This window comes from Lissotriton vulgaris, chromosome 5, assembly GCF_964263255.1.
Source record: "Lissotriton vulgaris chromosome 5, aLisVul1.2, whole genome shotgun sequence".
Taxonomy (NCBI): Eukaryota; Metazoa; Chordata; class Amphibia; order Caudata; family Salamandridae; genus Lissotriton; species Lissotriton vulgaris.
Genome location: NC_141693.1, coordinates 1,278,234,731 through 1,278,257,252, shown reverse-complemented (window position 1 = coordinate 1,278,257,252; position 22,522 = coordinate 1,278,234,731). Strand labels below are relative to the sequence as shown.

General features: G+C 43.6%; 1 protein-coding gene across 1 annotated transcript in view; it reads right to left on the bottom strand.

Moving 5' to 3' along the window:
* The window catches only part of LGR6 (leucine rich repeat containing G protein-coupled receptor 6), a 483,208-nt gene that overhangs the window by 61,990 nt on the left and 398,696 nt on the right, over positions 1 to 22,522 (bottom strand). The window contains exons 8-11 of the mRNA XM_086923128.1: positions 5,693 to 5,764; positions 2,659 to 2,730; positions 1,532 to 1,600; positions 885 to 956 (exon numbers count right to left, since the gene is read on the bottom strand). Of these exons, the coding sequence (XP_086779254.1) occupies positions 885 to 956; positions 1,532 to 1,600; positions 2,659 to 2,730; positions 5,693 to 5,764 (285 nt within the window). The remainder of the gene's footprint in view (positions 1 to 884; positions 957 to 1,531; positions 1,601 to 2,658; positions 2,731 to 5,692; positions 5,765 to 22,522) is intronic.

Genomic DNA, 22,522 nt, shown 5'->3' with positions numbered 1-22,522 from the left:
AATATAATATGTTGAACAGTAACCTGCTGGGATTTAAAATTATGTAATGCAATAGTCTACAGTTATACCTACTTCAATTTTTACCGAAATCTGATAGAATGTAATCTGTTGGTGTTTGAATTTACTGACATTTTTATGACAGACTTTCGAGGAACAGAACCTGGGAAAACCTGATAAAATTTAAAGTAGTAACAATTTACAGTAATGATTTGGTTTCTACCCAAAAATATGCTATTAAACCAATGGAATGAGACATGCAGAACCTGACTTTCATGAAATTTAACACATATGTCAAGCACAAATTACCTAGAAGGTGCAGTTGCTTAAATGAAATGCAAGGAAATATGCTAGTTTTGGCAGACAAAGTATATGTAAGTATAGGCAATACACTGATCACGTTTATAGTAAGAATTTGCTACATGACCTTGGAATGTAGCACATCAGTATTCAATAAGTCTAATTCATGTTTATTGTACGTTACTTTTTGTAGGGCAATGAAGGATGTGGAAGTCATTTCAGTTTTATTAAGGTTTTAACACTCCCATGCTTACACTTTTGGCAGTAAATGACTTCCTTTATAAAACATATGAGAGTTTGAGAAGTGCTTGTGGGAATACTTCATGTTTTCCTGTTTTTTTATTTTAAGATAGGGCAGACCAGTTAAACAGAATTGTAAGCATCTCAGTCTGGCTACAGGACTTTGAGAGAATTGCACGAGTGCATGAGCCACTTTAAGTATACTGATGACGCAACAAAGTCGGAAGCGATATTTTAAAACCACTGCACTCAGCATAATTCTTCAATTTCCTGACCTCAACTGTAAGCAGTATGTTGGCTTCTTCTCACTCAATGCTCAAAAAAGGATTAACACAGAATGCACTCACAAGACCCGCAGGTTGGGCAGCTGCTGGCACATTTCCATGGGCAGGAAACAAATTCCAGTCTGTGTCAAGGTCCTGGAGAAGTTGATAGAGAAAAGAAAAGGAGTGGAACTTACTCAGCGAGTACATACAGAGATGCCTTATTGGTATTTCAGGAGAGAATATGTATGAATTCAGCAGTTGCAGAGTAAACGAGAAGTCAATTGGATGAAGCAGGGGATCAAATATGGTACCTCACTCAATGAACCAATGAGACATATGTTTCTATATTCGTTGTGCATCTGTGGCGGGCACATCAGAATTAATGGGGCAAAAGTCAATTTAGTCTAGTTGTGGACAAGATCCTATTAAAATGATAGGGGGACGAATGGATGTATCAGATGCTCTGACATTGATTACACCACCAGCAGTGACATATTACAGTCTAAATTGAAAACGTAACAATGCAGCATTATTTTAGGCAGTGATTGATAAAAATCAATATTAGATGCACTAAAAAACAATTGTACGGAGCGATTTGAATATCAGACAGAGACAGACCTTTGGAGTCACATGCTGCTAAAGAGATAGAAGGGGAAAGGTCCAAAGAATAAGAAGGCTGAAAAAGAGAGCGGTGATAATTTGCTGAAATAAACAATAGAGGTACTTACAGTATTTCAAGACTTGTTGTCCCTTTGAGGTCTGGGAACACCTTGATATCTGTAGCTCCATTCAATGACCTGCAGTTGGAAATTGACAAAATAAAATCTGTAATTTTTCTTTCTAAAAGGAATAGTAGGAAATAATAAGCTACACACAAAGCAGTTTAACATCACTTCTAACAAAATGAGCTTAGAACCACCAAACAAATGCATCCATTGTTGATATTATTGAAAACAATACATTCAACATAGCACAACTGGATCTCCCTGAAATTGCCACAGTGGCGAGTACAGTTATCCTCTAAAGGCAACAATGTATACCTCACTTCAATTATATGTCTGTTCATTCAGTAAATGCACACTGTGTCTGATTAGGAGTTTTACATTTCTACTGCACTGCTACCCTTCCCCTCATCCCACAGTGAGCCCATTGTATATTAAACAGCGGCTGATATATTTAATTACCAAGTTAAGGCACTGTCTCCCCCCAGCACGGATAATGATATCACGACTAGATGAATGGACCCAGCTCTAGCTTAAGCTTTAGGATACCTGGAGTAGGTACCCTGCCACGCAGGGCAAACTGGCATTCCACGAAGCCAAGATGCACTTGCCCTTCTGAGGAGGCCTAAGCTGGCCTCACTAGTCTATGTTTGCTTGTTTTCCATCTGGAAGGGGCCTGGCTTGGCAGTGTGGGCTGGACTGCTCATAATGGAGCTGGACCAAGACTGGTTTGCAAATGGTTGGGGTGGCACACTGTGTAACAAACAATGGACTCGAATGTGACATGACTGGCCGCCAGTGACGGACATTAATTCAATCAATCCTTCCATTGTGTTTTGTTGCAAACCTTCCAGAGAAGTCAGAAGAAACCCTCAGAAATTCTTTCTTATCTGTCACTGCCACATTGTTTTTCAAATATACAAGTCTCTCGTTCTGCTGCCTGTCATGGGGGCCACTGTTTAGTAACGCCAGTCTTCATATAAAAGGACAATGTTATCTGCTTCCGCAGGCCTTCCAAGACACAGGGCTATCTAAAAAGGGTGGATCTATATTCAAATTAGTGCAGTCAAACGTGTTCTGCCTGCATGCACAATACAAATTGAATAAGGAAATGAAATAAATAAAGGACTTACAGAGTGTGAAGTTTTGGTAAGTACTGGAATGCAGACTGTCCAACAAATTGAATGGGATTATCATAAAAGTGGCTGCAAATAAAGTTTTATGAGAAAGTCAGAAACATTTTCATGTGGGAGAAAGTCTGGTGCACACATGCACGGAGACACAAAGATCACACGCTCCAGAATAGACAGTCCATGACTTACACACATATAAGGAATAGACAACGAACAAAGGATGTTTCAAAAGGAGTGCATGATTCATCAACACCAATCCAAGAGAGGCATGAAATCAAGAACGGGTATAGCCCTAAAAGTATAGTGTAAATTGCCCCTGCACAGAACTTCAGCCCTCTGCAGGTGGTAGTATACTGTAAGACTCGTGCTGCAGTCATATGGTCTGCAGAGGTTTCTTTGGAAGAGTTCCTTCTACGCAGTGACACCAAAAGAACCTGCCCAGACCCCAGGTGCAATGTACAATGGATACGGTACATACATGCCTGCCGGATTCCTCCTGCAAAATGCAGTGTTTAAGGGTGATACGATATTCTGAAATGGCAAATAATCACTTACTAATAGGATAGACATATTACCCCACAGAAGCAATTGTAGAATCACATCTACTGCTTGTATATGTCCTTTCAAGCATGCATGTCAAGGCTGAGTTTCAGCACATTGCCCTGATGGAGGTCAATTAATCTTTATCTTAAGTGGCTTGGGGTATTGAACTGATAGTTGGATGTGATCTTACATTAGACTTAATGAACTGCTGGGTAGGATGAACAGCTGACATTTTGTTGCTTCATATATTTACGAATGAAGACTGGCTCAGATTCGGTTTACGTTTTATTCGTCTTAAAATGTTCCAAACGTGTGAATGAGTCCTCTATTTATTTCAGAAGCATTTGAGGTTAGCACTTCGAAATCCAGCTGGTATAGAAAGACGAGTGCATCTTTTGTGATGACTGTGGCCAGTGCTAAACAGATGACGGCTGTTCTACTATGCTCGGTCTGTTAAAGCACCACCCCTGCATAGTCTTAGAACTGAGGGCCAAATTCATTGAGCTTTCATTATTTGCAAGTTGATTTGCACCCATAGCATATTACATACCCAATATGCGCTTGATTCACAAAAGTGAAACTGTGAAAGATATGCCTTCTGCAATTTCCGCTGCATGTTTGCTTCTTGCACTGTGTGCAGGCTGTACATCCACACGCCATATTCAGTCAATAAATGCGCAGGTTCTGAAATAGTATTTTGTTTTCATGTGCAATGACCTAACATCAAAAAGGTGCAAATTCCACAAAGATTTTCAATGATACACCTCAAAGAAAATTTGCTCATGTACATCCTAATCGACATTTGCTCTTTTCTAAGCCCGATTATGTTAATGATTCCTCAGAGCAAATGTGTTGAAATATTTATTTTTTCCATGCACTTAATTTTTGAGTAGCACTTTCTCCAGCGAGCACAATGGTGGAAGTAGGGATGAGCTAAACTCTTTCCTGGCCTGCAGCCGTGACTGGTGGCAAACCACACATAATTTAAGTGATTAATTTTGGTATACTGGTTGGATTAATTTTAGTATATTGACGAGTTTGTACTTGACTCTGTTTTAATCTCGGTTTTGTTTATCCTATCCTGATTTAAAACAGATTGTTGGTCATTAATATCCCAAACCTGATGATTTTACGTATTAAAAAACGTGTTTTAATAACTTGTATGTATTCTAGTGCTATTTTTGCACGTCTTGCATGCTTTTATGGCTGTTCACAGCCTAATAAAGATAGTTCTGGTTCTGATTTGATTCTGAGTGATGTACAGTGATGAGCAAGCCCCCCATCCGCAGTTTGTTACAGGTGCAATTTAGCATTTCTGTTAATCTTCAACAGGTGCACAATTTGCCTCGATAAAAGCGCAGTTTGGCCCTGCATCAATTGCTTTTTTGTTAATCTGGTCACATGCCTATAAGCAAGTGCATTCCCTTCATCTGCGTTAGTCTAGCATGCAGACTGCATCACTGCATTTTTCAAAACTCGAGGTAAAATAAATGCCCAGTTTTCAAACCAGCCTGAAAGCATGGCCCCAGAGTGCATTTATTGTAACGGCCTTTGCGCCGAAGGTTGGGTAAGTTGATTTGCACAGCTTTACTTCCATTTTCTTGCTCTGATAGTGAAACTGTACAATGTATTATAACCAACGTACAGCCGGCACTTCAATGGCTCATCCAGTGTAAAGTTAAAAACAGTTCTCTTTGCTGAGTCCTGCATTGGTAACAGCCACCAACAATATAGACATTCCTGAAAATGCCTCTGTTTGATGGTGTTTGCTTGGTTTTTGAGACCTACTGTCACTTCGTTAGCCAGATGGCCCATTTAAAGGTTTGCGCTGAGATTTTTGTGCCCTTCATAGTGTGCATAAAAGAGCTCTGTGAATAATTACTTTCTCTTGCAATGACCAGGGCTATCAACAGGTGCTCTCTGTGCCTACTTTGTGGTGGTTTCAAGTGGGAGGCACCAACACTCATTTTTGGGGACTGGGACTTATTTTTCATCACTGGCCTTTGACTCAGAGCAAGAGAAAGAAAGGTATGAAAAGCAGAAAGAAAAGAGAGAAAACAAAGGAAGAAAGGAGGGATGAAAAAGAACTTGCAAGAGTGAGATAAAGTGACAGGAAGAAGACATTGAGCAGAATCAAACCTAGGCAGCCTTGGCATTAGACACCCACATTGCCAGCAATTGGATCCTAACAAAAAGGTGACACCGCTTATTGGTGTTAGGGTTTAATAAAAATAAAGAAGCCCCCGAAAACAAATCCCCTTTATGTCGCATCTGATCTCACTTCAACTTCATGAGTTGCCCTGGAGGTGACATTATGTCTTGGTCTAAAACACGTGGCTGTCGCATGAAAGCCTGTACCGCAGATGAAATCAGAGCGCTAACAAGCTCTGGATCTGGGCAACAAACCGAGAACAGCACGTACTGACACCCCCACCACTCCCTCCCCCCCCCCCCCACCTCCCGCCACAAACAAGGCAGGAAGCCACCTTACATGGTCTGCAGCAAGGGACTGCCCAGAAACGCCTTCTCCGGGATGGCTTTGATGTTGTTATTATGGAACCCTCTGAAAGGAAAACAGTACAACATTTATTGCATTAGCTTTAAAAGTGCTTTGCGAATTTGTGGTGTGAGCACGTTTCTTGTCCTCGGGCCCGTGACAGATTGACTTGAGGCTGAGGACGTTCGGGAAAAGACCCCGGTGCAGTTACTTAATAAAACCGGAGCTAAAACATCTTGTCCCCATTCCATAGGTATGTTGGTTCAATGGAAATAAACTAAGACCACAGCTCCCTGAACTCATTAGGTTGTCAAATGAAAGTACTATTTGATAGGTTTTCCCAGATTAACAAAACTCAGGGGTAGTGAGCCAGGAGCTCTGTGCATGCAGTAGTGCATCATGGAATTTGTGTAAAGACTTATTTCCCAATCCGTAATTCTACATAGTGTTCAAGTGTGCAATATTGACAGTCAGCCTGGTGTGCAAATATACATTTATTTTCTCTTTTTCCTTGTGATTCACAGCAAAAATATTTTGACAGCTATCAATTTCCCCTACAACCCTGAAAGGGGAATTGCTCAAGCCCTTTGGCGCAGTGTTTAGTGTGTGAAAAAAAGAAGGTGCACCAGGACTCTAGTCAGGAAGCCTCTGCAACTTGCATCACCCATTGCCACTGCCAGCTAACCAGCACACTGCTACAAGTGTGACAATTCAGAATATTCAAGGCCCCAAAAGCAATAAAAAATAGGTTGGGTAGCAGGTATTGGTTGTTTTTAATGTATACTGAATTAATAAACAATTGCTGTTCTGCTCGTCTCTAAATTATACAAACCGAGCTACCAGGTTGCAGCTGTCATGTGTGCATGTGTTAACAATTAAGTGCCAGTGCCAAGCACTGGAAACCATTGGTTGAAATTAAGCACTGCCTTGGTGGAGTAAAACTCCACAGTAACCAGGGTGGGAAAGGGTCCTATTGGAGTTTGCGAATAGTTGCAAGCTTCTAACTTTGTGGCGGTCAATAGCTCACAGGGCACGCCATGCCTTGTCTGGGATTTACTGCTGTGTAATTCTACATACTCTTGGCTTTGTGAATTGGTCCCATGGTGTCTGCCTCCATGGAGTGATCTGGAAACCCTAACCCAAAAGCTTCTCTGTCGAGCTGTTTTCAGGTGGAGGTCTGAGAACAGAATTGTACTGCATGTGTACCACCCAGCCTGCACCCCTATAGGTGGAGTGGCCTTTTTAGTTATAATGCACCTAGAGTGTCATCCTGGACATTGTTTCCAAAACAGGGAGTTTTCACCTACAGATCATTGCTATCAGGTGTATAGGTATAATACGTTTAATGGAAACAACCCATATCCACAACACTGAATTTATTGGGCTGTTATACAAAAGTCTAGGGCTGAAACAGTGTTTGTAATGATATAGAGCAGCAGTTCTTAACCTTTTGACTTCTGTGGACCCCCACACTGGAGGCCGGGGTCCTTCGCCTAAGGAATTTGTATAATTAAAATATCTAAACAGTACACAAATTACAGAAACAAGTATACATTAAATACACAAATTATTAAATATTTTATTTAATTAACAAACAAAATGTATGCAAAAACGGAAATTTTTATTTTAATCGGATTGTTGGAGAGTTTCAAAATGTGGTTTTAGTTCTAAAAGGCGAGGTGATACGCTCGACTCCGGCAAATCATTTTGTAATTTTTGCTCCAAATCCCTTCTCTCTTTTTATCGATGTTTACTAGTGCTTCAAACGGGAGCACCAATGTGTCACATAACCTCCACTGCAAGCTGTTATATCAAAGCTTTCAGGTTTCCCAGGTGCATGCATGAAAAGATCATCCATTACCTCCCAGTCCCTCCAGCCCTCATCCCATTCCTTAATATAGTGGATGACCATCTCCATGACAGAAAAAAAGAGCAGGAAAAAAATGCTGGCATTCCTAAACCCACCCCCTCCCACTGGGAGTACATAAGCTGTACTATCCCAGCATTCAGCCTGAAATACCAAGCCACCAACCGGAAGGCTGGCCGTCCAGGAGGGAGGGAGGGGTGTAATGAATGGGACGAGGACAACGGGAACAGAAGTAATGAAGGTGACTGGTAAGTAATAGGGCATTACCTCCCGGTCCCTCCAGTCCCCGTCCCATTCCTTAACAAAGTGGAGATTACCAAAGCAAACAACCCGGACTTCCAGACATCCACCAACACCAGGGACACCACACCGAAAGCGGCACCCAATGAAAGCAAAAGGAAGCCCACAAGAAAAAAGAAAAACACAGGAAGGAGCATACAACCAGCAAGGTCCCCAACCAAGCCAACTGAGCCTGAACCCCAAAACGAGCAGGGGATGACCATGAAAACCCCAACACTAGGAGCCCAATCAAGGAGCCGCCACCCAAGGGGCAGAAAACCCACACCAGGAACCACCCCACCAGCCACAGAGGAGGAGAACCCAAGAAAGAACAAGTAACAGACCGCAAGACCAGCGACGAGGCCACCACAGAAGTAGTTCCAGAGAAAGGAGCCAGAGCCCCAACAAGAAAGACACAAGAAACCCAGGTCAAGTCAGAAGGAGGCCCAGCACTCAGAGCCAAGCCCCAAGGGAACCCCAGAGAGGCCGAAACAACCGCCCCCCCAGATAACCAGCAGAAGGGGGCTCAGAAGAAGTGGAAGCGCCCAAACGGCACTACCAAGCCAGGAAGGGCAACCGACCAGGGAGAAACAGCCAAGGGCAAAGCCCACAGCACCAGGCACCACCAGGCAGCCGACAAACCAGCGACAAACCAGGCCAAACCCAGCCAAACGCCTGAGAGCAGACAAGAGCAGGCCTGCGCAGGGCGGCACGTTCGAAGGCCCAGAAACACCACCCGCAAAGACAGAGAGCGAACCTCCCAGACAAGGGAAGAAAGCGGCCCACCGCCAAACGAAACCCTCAACGGCCGCACCAAAAAGCAGAGGGGAAGGAAGAAGAGACCGAAGAAGGCCCACCAAAGCAAGAGACCAAGGAACGACACGACCAACACAGGACAAACCCCAACACACCAGAGGAAGGAACCAGCAGAGCTGCAAAGACCAAAGAAGACGGAACCCGAAAAAATGCTGGCACCGACCCAGAGAGGCAACCATTAAGAAAGGGGGCAGTAACCACAAGCAAGCCCCCCCCCACCGCAAAGCCGACAACACCGGCAACAGAAAGTCCAGAGGCACAGAAACCCCAGAGGCGGCCCAGGCCACGGGGCAGGAATGGTCAGCAGCCAACCATAAGCGGAGACACCGCAGATACGCAGAAAAGCAGCACACCCGGAGAAGAACCAGGGGCACAGTGACAGGCCAACAGGCCAGGCCCGAGGCACACACCCAGAAAGCAGGAGACACCAGGACACAAACCCAGGACCCGCCCAACTGAGGCCAGGGAGAGCCCAACCAGGGCACAACCAAGAGAGACAACAACAGAGGGCTGAACACGTAACAGGGGAAGACCAAACCCCAGAACCGGGAAGGAGGAAACCCCTAGAAACCAAGAGCTGACCCACCAGCCAGGATGGCAAAGGAGGACATCAAGGAACCGCTGAAGGTAAACCCCAAGAGCAGCCGCAGAGGGGCAAAAACAGGAGAGAAAGACAGGGAGGCCAACAGCCCAACCCTGCAGGCGCCCCTACAAACACGCAAGAAGCCAGTAACCCGAACCGACAGGCCAGCCAGACAGGATGCCCCCAACACGGCACCCCCGGGGGCCAGAAGGAGAGGCAAAGGGCCAACCAACCCAACCCCAAAACCCCCAACCAAGAAGGGGCACAGGGAAAGGCACAGGAGCCAGCCACAGCCAGGCCACACAGAGAGGGGAAGCAGCAGGAAGACAGGGAGGGAGCCCAGCAGCCCACACAAGTCAACCCACACAACGGCCCCAGTGCAACAGCCAGGCGCAAAGGAGGGGCACAGGAAAGGACAGAAGGGCCAGCCCAGGACCCAGGAACACCAGCCACCAAGAGGCCGAAAGAGCCCCACTGAAACAAGGCGCCAAGGCATCAGAGAAAGAGCGGCCATGAAAGTACCCAGGCAGGGACCCAACGACGACCCTGAAGCAACCAAGGGCCCCACAGCCAAAGGCAGGACACTCCCAAGCAGAGAAGGCACCCCGCACAAGCAGATGAGCGACCAAACACAGGGACAGCAAGGCCGAAACCCAACAGAGGCAAAGCCCAGGCCCCAACAACACACCAGAGCACCCCAGGCACCACGAAAACAAAAGGAGAGGCGCCTGGAGAACCCAAAGGAGAGGCGCCTGGAGAACACAAAGGCACACAACCCACCGAGGGGAGCAGAAACAGAAAGAAAGAAAGGGAAGACGAACACCGGCAGACCCAAGAACCGTAGAGCCAACAAAAAAACAAGGACCAGAGACACCACAGGCCTAAAACCAGCCCTGCACCGGAGCGAGAAAATACCAAGCCCAAACTGCAGGTCCCAAGGGGAAAGTCACAGCCCCAGAGCTGAGGCAAAGCCAGCTAGAACCACAAGGTCGATGAGGAGGAGAGAGAAAGCCGCAACATGGCCAACACCAGAGGGAGGCCGACACCAGACCTAAAACCAGCACCCCACCAACACACACACCAGCCACGGTGAGGAGGACACCCAGACAGGCACAAACCCAGAGAGCAGCGGGGAACAAGAACTGGCAGGGCAGAAAAGGCCGCAGGGCAGACCGAACCCTCACACAGGGAAGGGCACAGGAGCCGCACTCCAGAGAAACCAAGGAGCCACCCAGGCAGAAGCCAAGGAAGACCCACAAAACCCAGCCACCACAGGCGGCAAAAGGACCGGCAGCCAAGAGGCAAAAGACCCCAAAAGCAGACCAGGCCACAAAAAGAAACACAAGAGGGGAGGAAACCAAACCCCACCAGACAACCACGCGCAACGCAACCCAGCACTAGGCAAGAGGCAAACACCAACACCAGCCAGAAAGCCCACCAGGTGCACCCCCAGCACAGGCTGGAGCCAACAGCCAACCAAGGCCAAGGGCCCGCCAGGACAGAAGGAGGGCACAACAACCCCGGTAACCTCCCCCAGGGCAATAACGGAACCCAAGAATCAGGGTGGCAACAGGAAAAGAAAAGCACCACCAGGGACAGGCGCCCCACAACTGCCAACCCAGGAAACAGGCAGAAACACAAAACCCAGCCACCAGGAGGCAGGGAACCCCAAAGGACAGGGTCGCAGAACAGGAAGGCAACTGCAAAAGGGCACCCCCACCGGGGCAGGGGAACTGCCAACCGCCTGCCAGCCCCGAACAGCCAACCCCAGGGAAGGGAAACAGGAACGCCCTCAACCAAGAAAGAGAGAGCAACCAACAAAGACCCACACACTGGCCAACGAGACGCACAAAGGCCAACAGCCCAGCGATCCCATGGAAGGGGCCAAGAAGAAGCAAGGCACCCCCAAGCAGGGGCCAAGCAAACAGTCCAGTAACTAACTAAGGAGTGCACAGCAACCAGAAGCCTCATGCCGTCACCCAGACAGGCATGAACCAGGCCCGAACACACTCATGGACTGAGAGCAGACACGACCAGGCACCGGCAGGGAGGAAAGGCCACAGGCCAGGAAAACACTGCACAGACGGGCACCCAACCTGAAACCCACCATGCCCGATCCCGCCGAACACCGTACAGCAGACAAGGGCAGAGACCAACAGGTCAGAAAGGCCGAAGAACTGCGCCAAGCAGCCGGAACAACCCCAGACAGGACCCTGCCAGGGACCGAGGGTGCGCAAAGGGCAAAACCGCCAGGCAGGCAGCCCCAGACAACCAGCACTGCGTCCAGAGATGCCCCATTATCCGCAGAGCAGCACAGACAGACCGCAAAAAGCGGTTGCAAGCAAGAAATAGCACAGGAAGGGTATGGCCAAGCGCAGAATGACAGACCAGCGTGAAACCTAAAGAGCAGAGGATGGCAAGACCACAACGGTGAGACCACACCCCAGCGAGCCACCATGGAGCTCTGTGCAGGACGGAAACAAGGGCTTCCTACTACAAACAATGGGGTTAAATAAAGGAAGGTCGCAGCACCAGGCATGCCTCGGCAGCCTCCCTTACAGGAACCAACCAGGCCCACCCCCAACATTGTTACCAATGTAGGCTGTGCATCTAATTTATTGACATTTTAATTAGTATGCAAACTCATACCGAGCCGAGACTCGAACCAGCCTAACATCGGAAAACAGAGAACAGCAGGAGCAAACAGGGTGGAAAGGCTACCGGCCAGCACAGCAGTACACCAGCCACAGAGACACAGCATGGAAAAAGAAACCGCTATGCGGTACTTACCACGGGGGCAGTCAAACACCACCACACAGAGACTGACCCCAAACCACCATCCCAGACGCCATCCACCAACAAGTGCTGAGCAAAGGAGGGAACCAGGAGCAACCGGCACCCCCAGGCGGCCATGCAGCGCCCAGGGGCAAAAGGCAGAAATGCAGCCCCATCAGAAACCAGGAACGCCAGTGGCACTTCCAAGACTGGCCCGAGGCTTCTCAAGCAGCAGCAGCACGTCTCCCCGACCGGCCCAGCCACAGGGAGACACGGCGTCAACCCGGAACTGAACGGGAGGAGCGGCACCCCAGCCACAAAGGACCAGCCGCCCAACAACGCGGCTCCCGGCAAGCTCGGCAGGCCAGGAGATCGCAGAACAGGATGTCGAGGACAGCTCAGCAGCCCGACGAGACATCCAAGAAGACTCCAACAGGTAAGAACCAGCAAATACACGTCCCATTCTGTTGGAAGACAGAAAAAAAGAACAGGCTGAATGCTAGGATAGTACAGCTTATGTACACCCAGTGGGAAGGGGTGGGTTTAGATATCTCAGCATTCTCCTGCTCTTTTTTTCTGTTGTGGAGATGGTCATCTCCACTATATTAAGGAATGGGATGAGGACTAGAGGGACTGGGAGGTAATGGATGATCTTTTCATGCATGCACCTGGGAAACCTGAAAGCTTTGATATAACAGCTTGCAGTGGAGGTTATGTGACACAGACCACCCGTGCTGCAGGAAGAGACCGGACTAGAATCATAATCCTTACATTAGAAATTGTTGACTCAAGTGAGGGGGAACCTAAATTGTCAGATTCTTTGATAGGCCTTTAAAATAGATGCCACACGTCTACAGCAGCCGTGTTTTCTCTGAGACAAACCTGGGGCTGTGACCCTAACCCAACCTTGATAAGATGTATATCTCATGCAACAGCATTTCAGAGATGTCTTATCTGTGGACAGGGCCTGATTACAACTGGATGATTAAATTGTGATCCCGGTGCAAATATCTGCTTGAGCAGAGATCCCAGTTATAAGTGGTGCAATGTTTATTGCACCTGGTTTATACCTGGTGGAATACAGTTTGCACCCTCCTTTAAATTTCCATATGTCAAACTTGGCAGACTTTCACAGGAGAAAAAGACCCAGTGCTTACCAAGACCTGGATTTCGCTGTGGTAAGCTTCAAAATCTGCATGTTATTCCCGAAAATGTTGAAAGATCTCGCTGTCGCCTTTTATTCTTTGTGATAAATATTGCATCTGACAATGGCAATATCGAAAACAACATTGTGTAATAAAAATATTGTGTCAAAAAATAGCATTTACATAAATATTGTGTTCCTATACTTATAATGGTAACTACAAAAATATTGAAAATAAAATATTGTGTCATACTAATATCATTAAAAACACACAATAACATTTTTAATATATATAGTTTAAAATAGTACATTTTAAATTCTTTAACATATAACATTAATATATTGTAAATTAAATACATGTAAATAATTTGTAATACTAAATATAAATATATAATTATATAAACACATATATGTGTATGTTTATATGTATAATGTAACACTTTATATTACATTTTTAGGTAATTTTTTCAATGTACTACTTTAAAAAGCACATATATATATATATATATATATATATATATATATAAGATATTAACAAATCAATTGTAAAACATTTAAAATTATTACTAAATAAATAAGATCTAAGAAATGGAAAATGAAAAAAAGACATTTACTAACATAATATAAAATATATGTATATCAAATATAAAATTAAACAAAGAAAATTATAGATATATTTAAACTATATCAAAAAAAGTATTGGAATCTGGGCAAAATAGATATACAATTCTCACTCCAGTTTCTGCAACAATAGGAAACGCTTAGGCTTTCAGAGGGGTTACATTTACTATTTCCACTCCAAACAGGCAAACAATACGAAAATAGTGGACTTAGGAGGGGTAAGATTTACCATTTCACCTCCAGTCTGTGCATCAGATGTGAACATTTTGGACTATGGAGAGAGAAGTTTTACTATTCCCACTCAGGTCTGTGTGACAGTATGGAAATCATTGGACTTTGAAGGGGTAATATTTACTATCTCCACTCCAGTCTTTGTAACAGTAGGGAAAGTGGTGGATTTTGGACCAGATAAATTTACTATTCCCACTCCAGTCTAAGCAACAGTAGGGAAAGAATTACATTTTGGAGGAGTTACAAATACTATTTCCACTCCAGTCAACACTGCAATAGGGAAGTATTGGACTTTGGAGGGGTAAGATTCACTATTCCCACTTCAGTGAGTGCTACAGCAGGGAATGTATTGGATTTTGGAGAATTTGGATTTACTGTTCTTGCTCCAAATGCAATAGTTGGAAAAGAGTTTGAATTTAGATTGGTAAGATTTACTAATCCCACTCTAGTCTGTGTAACAGTAGGGAAAACTTTGGACATAGGAGGGATTAAATGTACTATTCCCACTCCAGTCCGTGCAACTTTAGTGAAAGTCTTGGACTTCGGAGGGTTAAATTTACTATTCCCACTCCAGTCTGAACAATAGTAGGGAAAGCGTTTGACTTTGGAGGGGTAAGATTTACTGATCCCACTTCAGTCTGTACAACAGTATGGAAAGTGCTGGTCTTCGGAAGGGTAGCATTTACTAGTCCCACTCCAGTCTGTGCAACAGTAGGCAAAGAGTTGGACCTCGGAGGGCTTCAATTTAATATTCCAACACCAGTCTAATCAATAGTATGGAAAGTACTTTACTCCAAACACAATACATAATTGAATAACTCCATTAATTTAGAACAAATTAAACTCTTAATATGAACCTTAATTAGCCAAATATATATATATATATATATATATATATATATATATATATATATATATATATATATATATATATATGTTATCAAGGCGTCAGAATGCCAAAACGCGTAAGGAGGAAGGAAGCAACTCGTGCTGCTTTGTCCTTAATAAAGCCATGTCCCCGGAACTGGGCCTCTGATTTGTGTTTATGGAGGTAATGTGATGGGCTTCTCCGTGCCCATTGTTTCCAGAGGCCGCCCTGTAGGGTTGGGGGCTCCTGTGCGCAAGATCCTGGGCTGTCACGGGCGGTCCGAGTCCGGTAGGCATACCAATAAATTTTCTCTCCAAACTACCTCCAATGCTGAGATAAAGCTCGGACACCTGGGTTGACTTGCAAAAATAAATTTATTCTTCTGGCAAGTGGAAAACGACACGTTTCGCCTTGACGGCTTGCTCACGCTCACCATATATCACGATTCGCCATCTTAAATACCATTTAACAAACAAACTAGTGAAAACACCAATGTGCTCAATGTAAACATGGCGGACATTTTGGTATAGACTCGAGACAAAAACAATGTTCAGAAAATCATCTCTTATATACCGCATTTCATCTCTTATATAATACTTTCAAGGGATATTATACTTTCACTATATATCTGTGATAAAATCATAGCCAATCTCTGTTTTACAAACATTTCATATCCCGTTCGTGGTAGATCTGATAATCGAAGGCATGTCAAACCTGTTCATCACAATACATTCATAAGACAGAATTTAACATTTACGGTATTAAAACAATGCATGTATATATTGGCAGCATATAAACATTAGTTGCATATCACGTGCTCTCTCTGTGCGAGAAACCTTAGCTACCATTGGTCAAATCAGACCTGATCATGTATCTGCTTCCCTGATTGGCTCCAGGTACAGAGCAACGGGTGCTAAGGAACCAATGTGTATTCGTAAGTTATATTCACAATATCCCGTCATTGTAGCCACCATATAGCTCATTGCCCAAGTGGGCTTATATTTACAATCTTGCATGTTAATACTGTTTCAAACAATTTTGCCCCAGTGGGCATATAATTCTTAGTCAATGCCAACACTTGTAGTCTCGCCCCAGTGGGCCTATTGCAGCCATTATTTTGCAACACCATAATGTCCCAATATATTACATTTTCTCAATGTCCGTCAATGTCATAAGTAGATGTGCCCCATCCTGTAAAATTAAATTAAAACATGATTTAAAAGCAAGCAGATTACGGAATTATAGCAGCCAGCAATGTATTCATATTATTCATGTAAATTTATTGCCAATTCTTCGCTAACATTGAGCCCCTTTGGGGTTAAACAATGAAAATTGATGATATATCGGGACTCAAGTGTCCTAAGGGATAATTCTCTATTGCCACCTCTTATCCCCATGTCAACACAGTCAATCACCATCATCTGAATCAAATTCTCATCCTGCATATGCATCTCCTGAAAATGTCTCGCAATCAGATATGGTTTGTGACAATTCCGTATTGCGCGTAAGTGTTCTAATATCCGTTTCTTTGCCTCATGCTTAGTGCTCCCCACATACCACTTGTAGCAGGGGCAAATTAAGACATAAACACTATATACCGTGTTACAAGAGAGTCTTTTTCTGATAACAAATTCCCTTGATGAGTTAGGTACCAACAGTTTTCTTACATCCTTACTGTTCTTACAGGCTTTACATTATCGGAAGCACCTGAATCCCACCCTGTTGTCTTTATAATTACCTTCAGTACTAGTCACATAGTTATGACTTAATTCATCCCGCAAAGATCTACTTTTCCTAAAGGTAATTTGGGGATTTTCACTCAACTCTTTCTTCAGATGGTCATCTGTTAGAAGAACATGCCAGTGCTTTTTGAAAATTCTCCGGATCTCTTTGGCCTGCCCTGAAAATGTGGTAATAAATCTTGTGTTATTTTCCTCCTCAGGTACTTTATTGGAATTTAACAATTCCTCTCTAGTTTTCGTCTCAACTCTTGTAATGGCTGCTTTGATCATGCGTTTATCATATCCTCGATCTAGGAATCTCTGACACATCACTTCTTCCTTTTTTTTTATAAGCTGTCAAACTGCTGCAGTTCCTCCTGGCGCGTAAGAGCTCGCCATAAGGAATACCCTGCAACAAATTACGGGGATGACAGCTTTTTGCACTCAGAATACTATTGCCCGCCGTGCTTTTGCGGAACAATTTGGTGGTTAACTGGTCGCCTTGTACTTCCACCATGATGTCCAGAAACTCCATTGTGGTTTTACTGACGTGCAGTGTCAATTTTAAATTAAGTTCCCTGAATAAACCTATTGAGGAACTACCCCCTGCGTGTGCTGCTTTCCTTTTGGATTAACTGTCCGTGGATGCTTGGAGCCGCGATTTCTAAACGGGCACACCCCCGTTTTGTGTGCACCCGCTCACGAGTGCAACTGGCTGGTGTTCAGTAGCTGTGGATATATATATATATATATATATATATATATATATATATATATATATATATATATATATATATATATATATATATATATATATATATATATATATATATATATATATATATATATATATATATATATATATATATGATTATATATATATATATATATATTTATATATATATATATATAGCAATGAAACAATATATATGAGCATTAAACAATTTATTAGTTAATTATCAATAAAAAAAGGTTATTTATGCATTAATTACCTTCCTACACTGTACCCCTACAAACCTACACCCCACACTTAGAATATAAGTAAAATAGGTAAGTGTAACACAATCTACATAATTGATAATCAATTAATTAATTAACAATTTAACAATTAATAAATATTTGTGAAATTTTACTTGTCGTTCCACCCTATACCCCATACAAACCTAGCAGCCCATAACTAAAATATAACTAAACATAACATAATGTACATAATTATCAATTAAATGATAAATAATAAATACATAATTGTTAATTACTTATCTTCCCACTCTGTAGCCCTACAACGCAATGAGCCCACTCCTACAATATAACATTATTACACAATTTGCTTACATAATAATTAATTAAATAATTAATAATAATTAATTAAATAATTAACAATACATAATAAATTGTTAATGAATTATAACTTAATTACCTTCCCACCATATACCCCTACAAACCCAGCAGCCCACACCTAAAACATAACTAAAAAATGTAATTATTACACAATTTACTCAATTATTAAGCAATTAAATTATTAATAATAAATTACTAACTAATTGTTGATTTTTTATGTCTTAATTAACTTCCCACCCTATAGCCCTATAAACCTAGTAACCCGCTACAACACTAAATTTCTATTAACAAGTAAATAAAAAAGTATTACTCACTTACATTTGCAAACACATAAAACTAATATATGAACTAAAACACATTAAGATAATTAATAAATGAAATTATTTACAACTATATTAGTGAAAATGATATTGACAACACCGCTATTACTTACCTGAAAAATACGATATTCTTGACAAAGATATTATTTCATCACAATATTTTTGTATCGTAATAGTTTTTACTGATATTTCTGTCTCCTGATATTTGCAATTTGCTATTTAGTCCAAATGCCACAAGGGCTAGTCATAATAAGGCCCACATTGTATAGTCAAAAGGCTGGGGGAGATGTACAGCCATGCTCATTTAAAGGCGTGTGAGGTACAATAGAGCTCCCTTAGAACCCTACAGTTTAAGGTAGGTGTATGGCGACTTATGTGTACATTTCCTCGTCTTTCTCTTACCTTACGTTCATTTTAAACTGGTTTTATCACCACACTGCCTTCCACAATCACAGGAGTCATGTGGGAAAGAGTATAGTATTTCCAAATTCAGGCCCCATCGCGGGTGTATAGGGAGTCACAATATTTAGTTTCCATAGGTCTCTGTGTCCTAGAACACAAGCTTTCCAGTATCTCGGTCTTCTTGCGGCTTGTGATGTTAAGTCTCTCTTACATCCTCGGATCTATTGTTTTTTGTTGTCTCTTGGATATAGAGGCAGTTTTTGGAGGGGTCTCTTACTTCTCTGTTTGTAGAAGTACCCAGCTTCTGTTCTGTCCTAAAAGCTCAAGTGTTCTACTGTACTTCTTCTTTCCACAGAACACATCTGATGACGTCATGTTAGCCCTAGGACAGGAATTCTAAGACTCACATCAGTAGCTGGTGTGATTTGTTCCATTATGTCTGCTACCCGCTGGCTCGTGTTCTGAAGACGCACTGATTTCCCAAGGGTTGTGCTCTCAAGTGTCTTTGTTATTCTCAAGTCTTGCTCTGCCAGGGCTGCCTCATTCTCTGAGACTCATTTTTCCTCATCCCGTTGCTAATTTCAAGACCTGTATGCTTAGCTTTCTCCAGTTCCCATGGTGACTATTACTAAATATCATTATTATTCCTAAACCTCTTCTCATGGGTGTAAGGCAGAATCCTGACTATCCGTTGCTGCAGGATGTTTCTACAAGGAACCGGTGGCTAGAAATCAGACATTCTTTGTTTGACTTGGCTTTACAATTTGCCTCTGTCTCTTGCGCTGCCAGTTAGACGTCTGCAGAAAAACATGGAGTGGAGTTCGCAGGCCCGGACTGTTACCTCGTCTCCTCTCTGTTCTCCTGCCTCATTTCGATGCCACATGAATGTGCTTTTCCCGACAAAGGAGTTACTGCCAGTTCCACCATCCGAGGAGAAATGCCAGTGGAGGGGCCACCCTGCACCAATAACACCAGCATCCGTTCTTTTGAGAACCTCCATGTCAGCAATGGGGGTCACAGAACCCGCGATCGTGCAGAACCCAGTCATCGCATCTGGCCATCGTGGCGCCCTCTGTCCCGTGAACATTCCCTCACTCATTAGCGCTGCCCAGGATCGTCTAATCTGGCTCCCGGGTTGCCGCACATCCCCTGATATTCATTAGGTTCTACGTACCACTCCCTAACAGTGAGTGGAGTGGCCCCGCTCATCCGGAAATCGCACACTTCGTGTATTAGCTCACAACGTCCCGCCGTATTGTTTGGGCAATTGAGGCTTCCTACCTTTAGGCATAGTAATTATGTCCTGATGATGATCGGCATATCTATTAAGTGGATCGAAACGCCGTTGACACTCTGGAAACACCTTATACAAGTCAAACTTTGTGTGTACTAAAAGTGTAAAGGTGTTGTGGTTACCTCTTTTTGTACTGTGACATCGTCTAATTCTCAGTACAACAAACCTTAAGCTTTTGCCTAAAAGCCCCCTGTTCCCTGTTCAGCTTTTGTTTGTATGAAATTATGTGATAAGTAGGGCACAGCTTGTGCCCCACCTTGTGTATTACTGTAAAATAACTCCATAATTGCTTATAAGTAAATATCAGACCTCTGTCCGGCTGGATATGTCAAAACAAATATAGTTACGACTGAGTCTATATTTATTGTTCCCAATTCTCTTCCTTCCAAGGGACCACTGTTGTTTAAAAGCCATGGGGGTCCAGTACAAACCCCCCAGAAATGTCTCCCGCGAGCTGGGCAAAAACTTCTTTCCTGGGAGGGGAGCCGACTTTGTGGGTCCTTCCTAGGAAAAAACATAAGTGACGCTAACACAAGAGGAGCGGAATTGTTTTCCTGCTTAACTTTAGATACTTGGCTCAAGTCCCGATGGTTGCATGTGGTCTGGTTGAATCCAAAACCATTGCAATCATCACCCTAATCTTGAGGTATCACAGTTGAAAGGTTTGGTGAGTTAAATCATTGTCATCTTCTAATCCATTACTAATACACATGCCTGTGCACTTTGTGATTCCCATTGGGTGCCAACCATGAGGTACCAATTAATTTCTAGATGCCAACTAGTACCCTGAAAATAAAGTCCACTATTTTAAAACTTCCATTGGTTCTTTGTGTTGTATTTCATAACCCACATTGTCCCCACTACTAGCACCCGAACCTTGAAACCTGGCTTACCAGACACTTCGGAATTTGACTGCTGTCGTATTCAACATTGCTGACAAGTCACATCCCCTTTTAAGGCTTGGAATCCAGTCTACTCTCGGGTGGGAGGTATTTTTGCGTAATCGCTGTAGCATTTATTGAAAGCAGCCAGTGGTGCAATCCCTCTTGAATCCCCCCTACATCCAGTGGCAACGATGGCAAAGGTAGGACAAATCGTTACATCTAATATGCTTTGTTGCGATTTAGTGACTGAGTTATAAATTAAACCTTTTCCATAAATTACCCCTCGAGTTATCCTAAAAAAAATGGTACTACCCCTCGAGTTATCCTAAAAAAATGGCACTGAACTATTAAAAGCCCCCACTGACGGCGTTAAACATAATACTGCTTTTGCTGTTATTTCTAGATTTCACTCTAGGACTTCCAAGTTCTAGAATAATATTTGAGGTCAAATACTGGCCCGAACAGGTGCAAGGACTCCCTGTTTTATTGTTTTGTACCTTACTTTGACAGTCCTACCTTTTCTACATGTACATGAGTACCTCCTATTTTCGATAATGTTAGCTCTGACTGGACAATCACTTAAGTGGGTGTAATTACTGTCTCATGCTGGTTTGAGTGTGTGCATATATCTCTGTGTGTGCTTGCTCTCGTCTCCAATATGGCATAATGTAGTTGTCACCAGTTTCTCTGTATTTCTCCGATTGTTCTTCTCTCTGTTGCTGCATTGCATATACCTCAGGTCTTTATCTGATTTCGTGTTTCCTTTTCTCTAGCTCTACTCATCACGGTCCTCTTTCAAGAACACCTCTTTCCTCATGTCCTGAGTAGCCCTGTCTCTCGCATATCCTTTATGAACACTGATGCTCCAATGCATTGTCGCAGGTCTCCATTATTCTCACACTGTTTAGCCATTGTCAGGTGATCGTCTCCTGGCTTCAGCGGCTAGTTCCTCTCATCATGCCTCTTGCTGCTGCTTGTCTCTTCGCATGACTTTTATTTCCAGGTTTCTTTACCACATCAAACTTGATGTTGCCCGTTCATCGTAAGTTTACACTCAAGTTTATTTCAACTCCGTGGCGGCCGCTACTTATCAGTGGTGGTGGGGTGAGGATAATTTAATATATATTTTTTACAATACTTACCTGCAGGCCGGCCGGCCAGCCACTGCCTCTCAGTGCTCCTCTTCGGCTCCTCGGTCGACAGTATGAAGCAGGAACCAGGAAGCGTACAGACTCCCCTAGCCAACCACAGCACTGCCATACAGCACCATTGTGATTGATCTGAGCATCGTGGTTCAGCGCTCAGAGAGGGAGGGGGAGGCTGGGCATGTTCTTCACCCAGGTTGTGCACTACAGCCGGTGGATACCATGCAAAGGGCGCTTGACGGTTTGGCTGGCTGTAGAGTACTGCTCAGCCTGTTCGTGTGGGTATAGAATGTGGAATGTTCGAATGTTGGAAGAATGTCAGTTGCAGTACGGGCTGAGCAGAGATCATACTGCCCCAACCTGATTCTTCTGTATTTTACACTGGCCCAAGACAGCTGTCTAAACTGTTATGTGTACTGAGAAAGTGCCTACCACTCCTCCGCCTGGCCCCTGCTCTGACCGGCCCAGCCCCACCCCTCACCTAAGTAGGATAGAAAACTAAAATGATAATAACATTGGTCATTTTTAAACTGCTC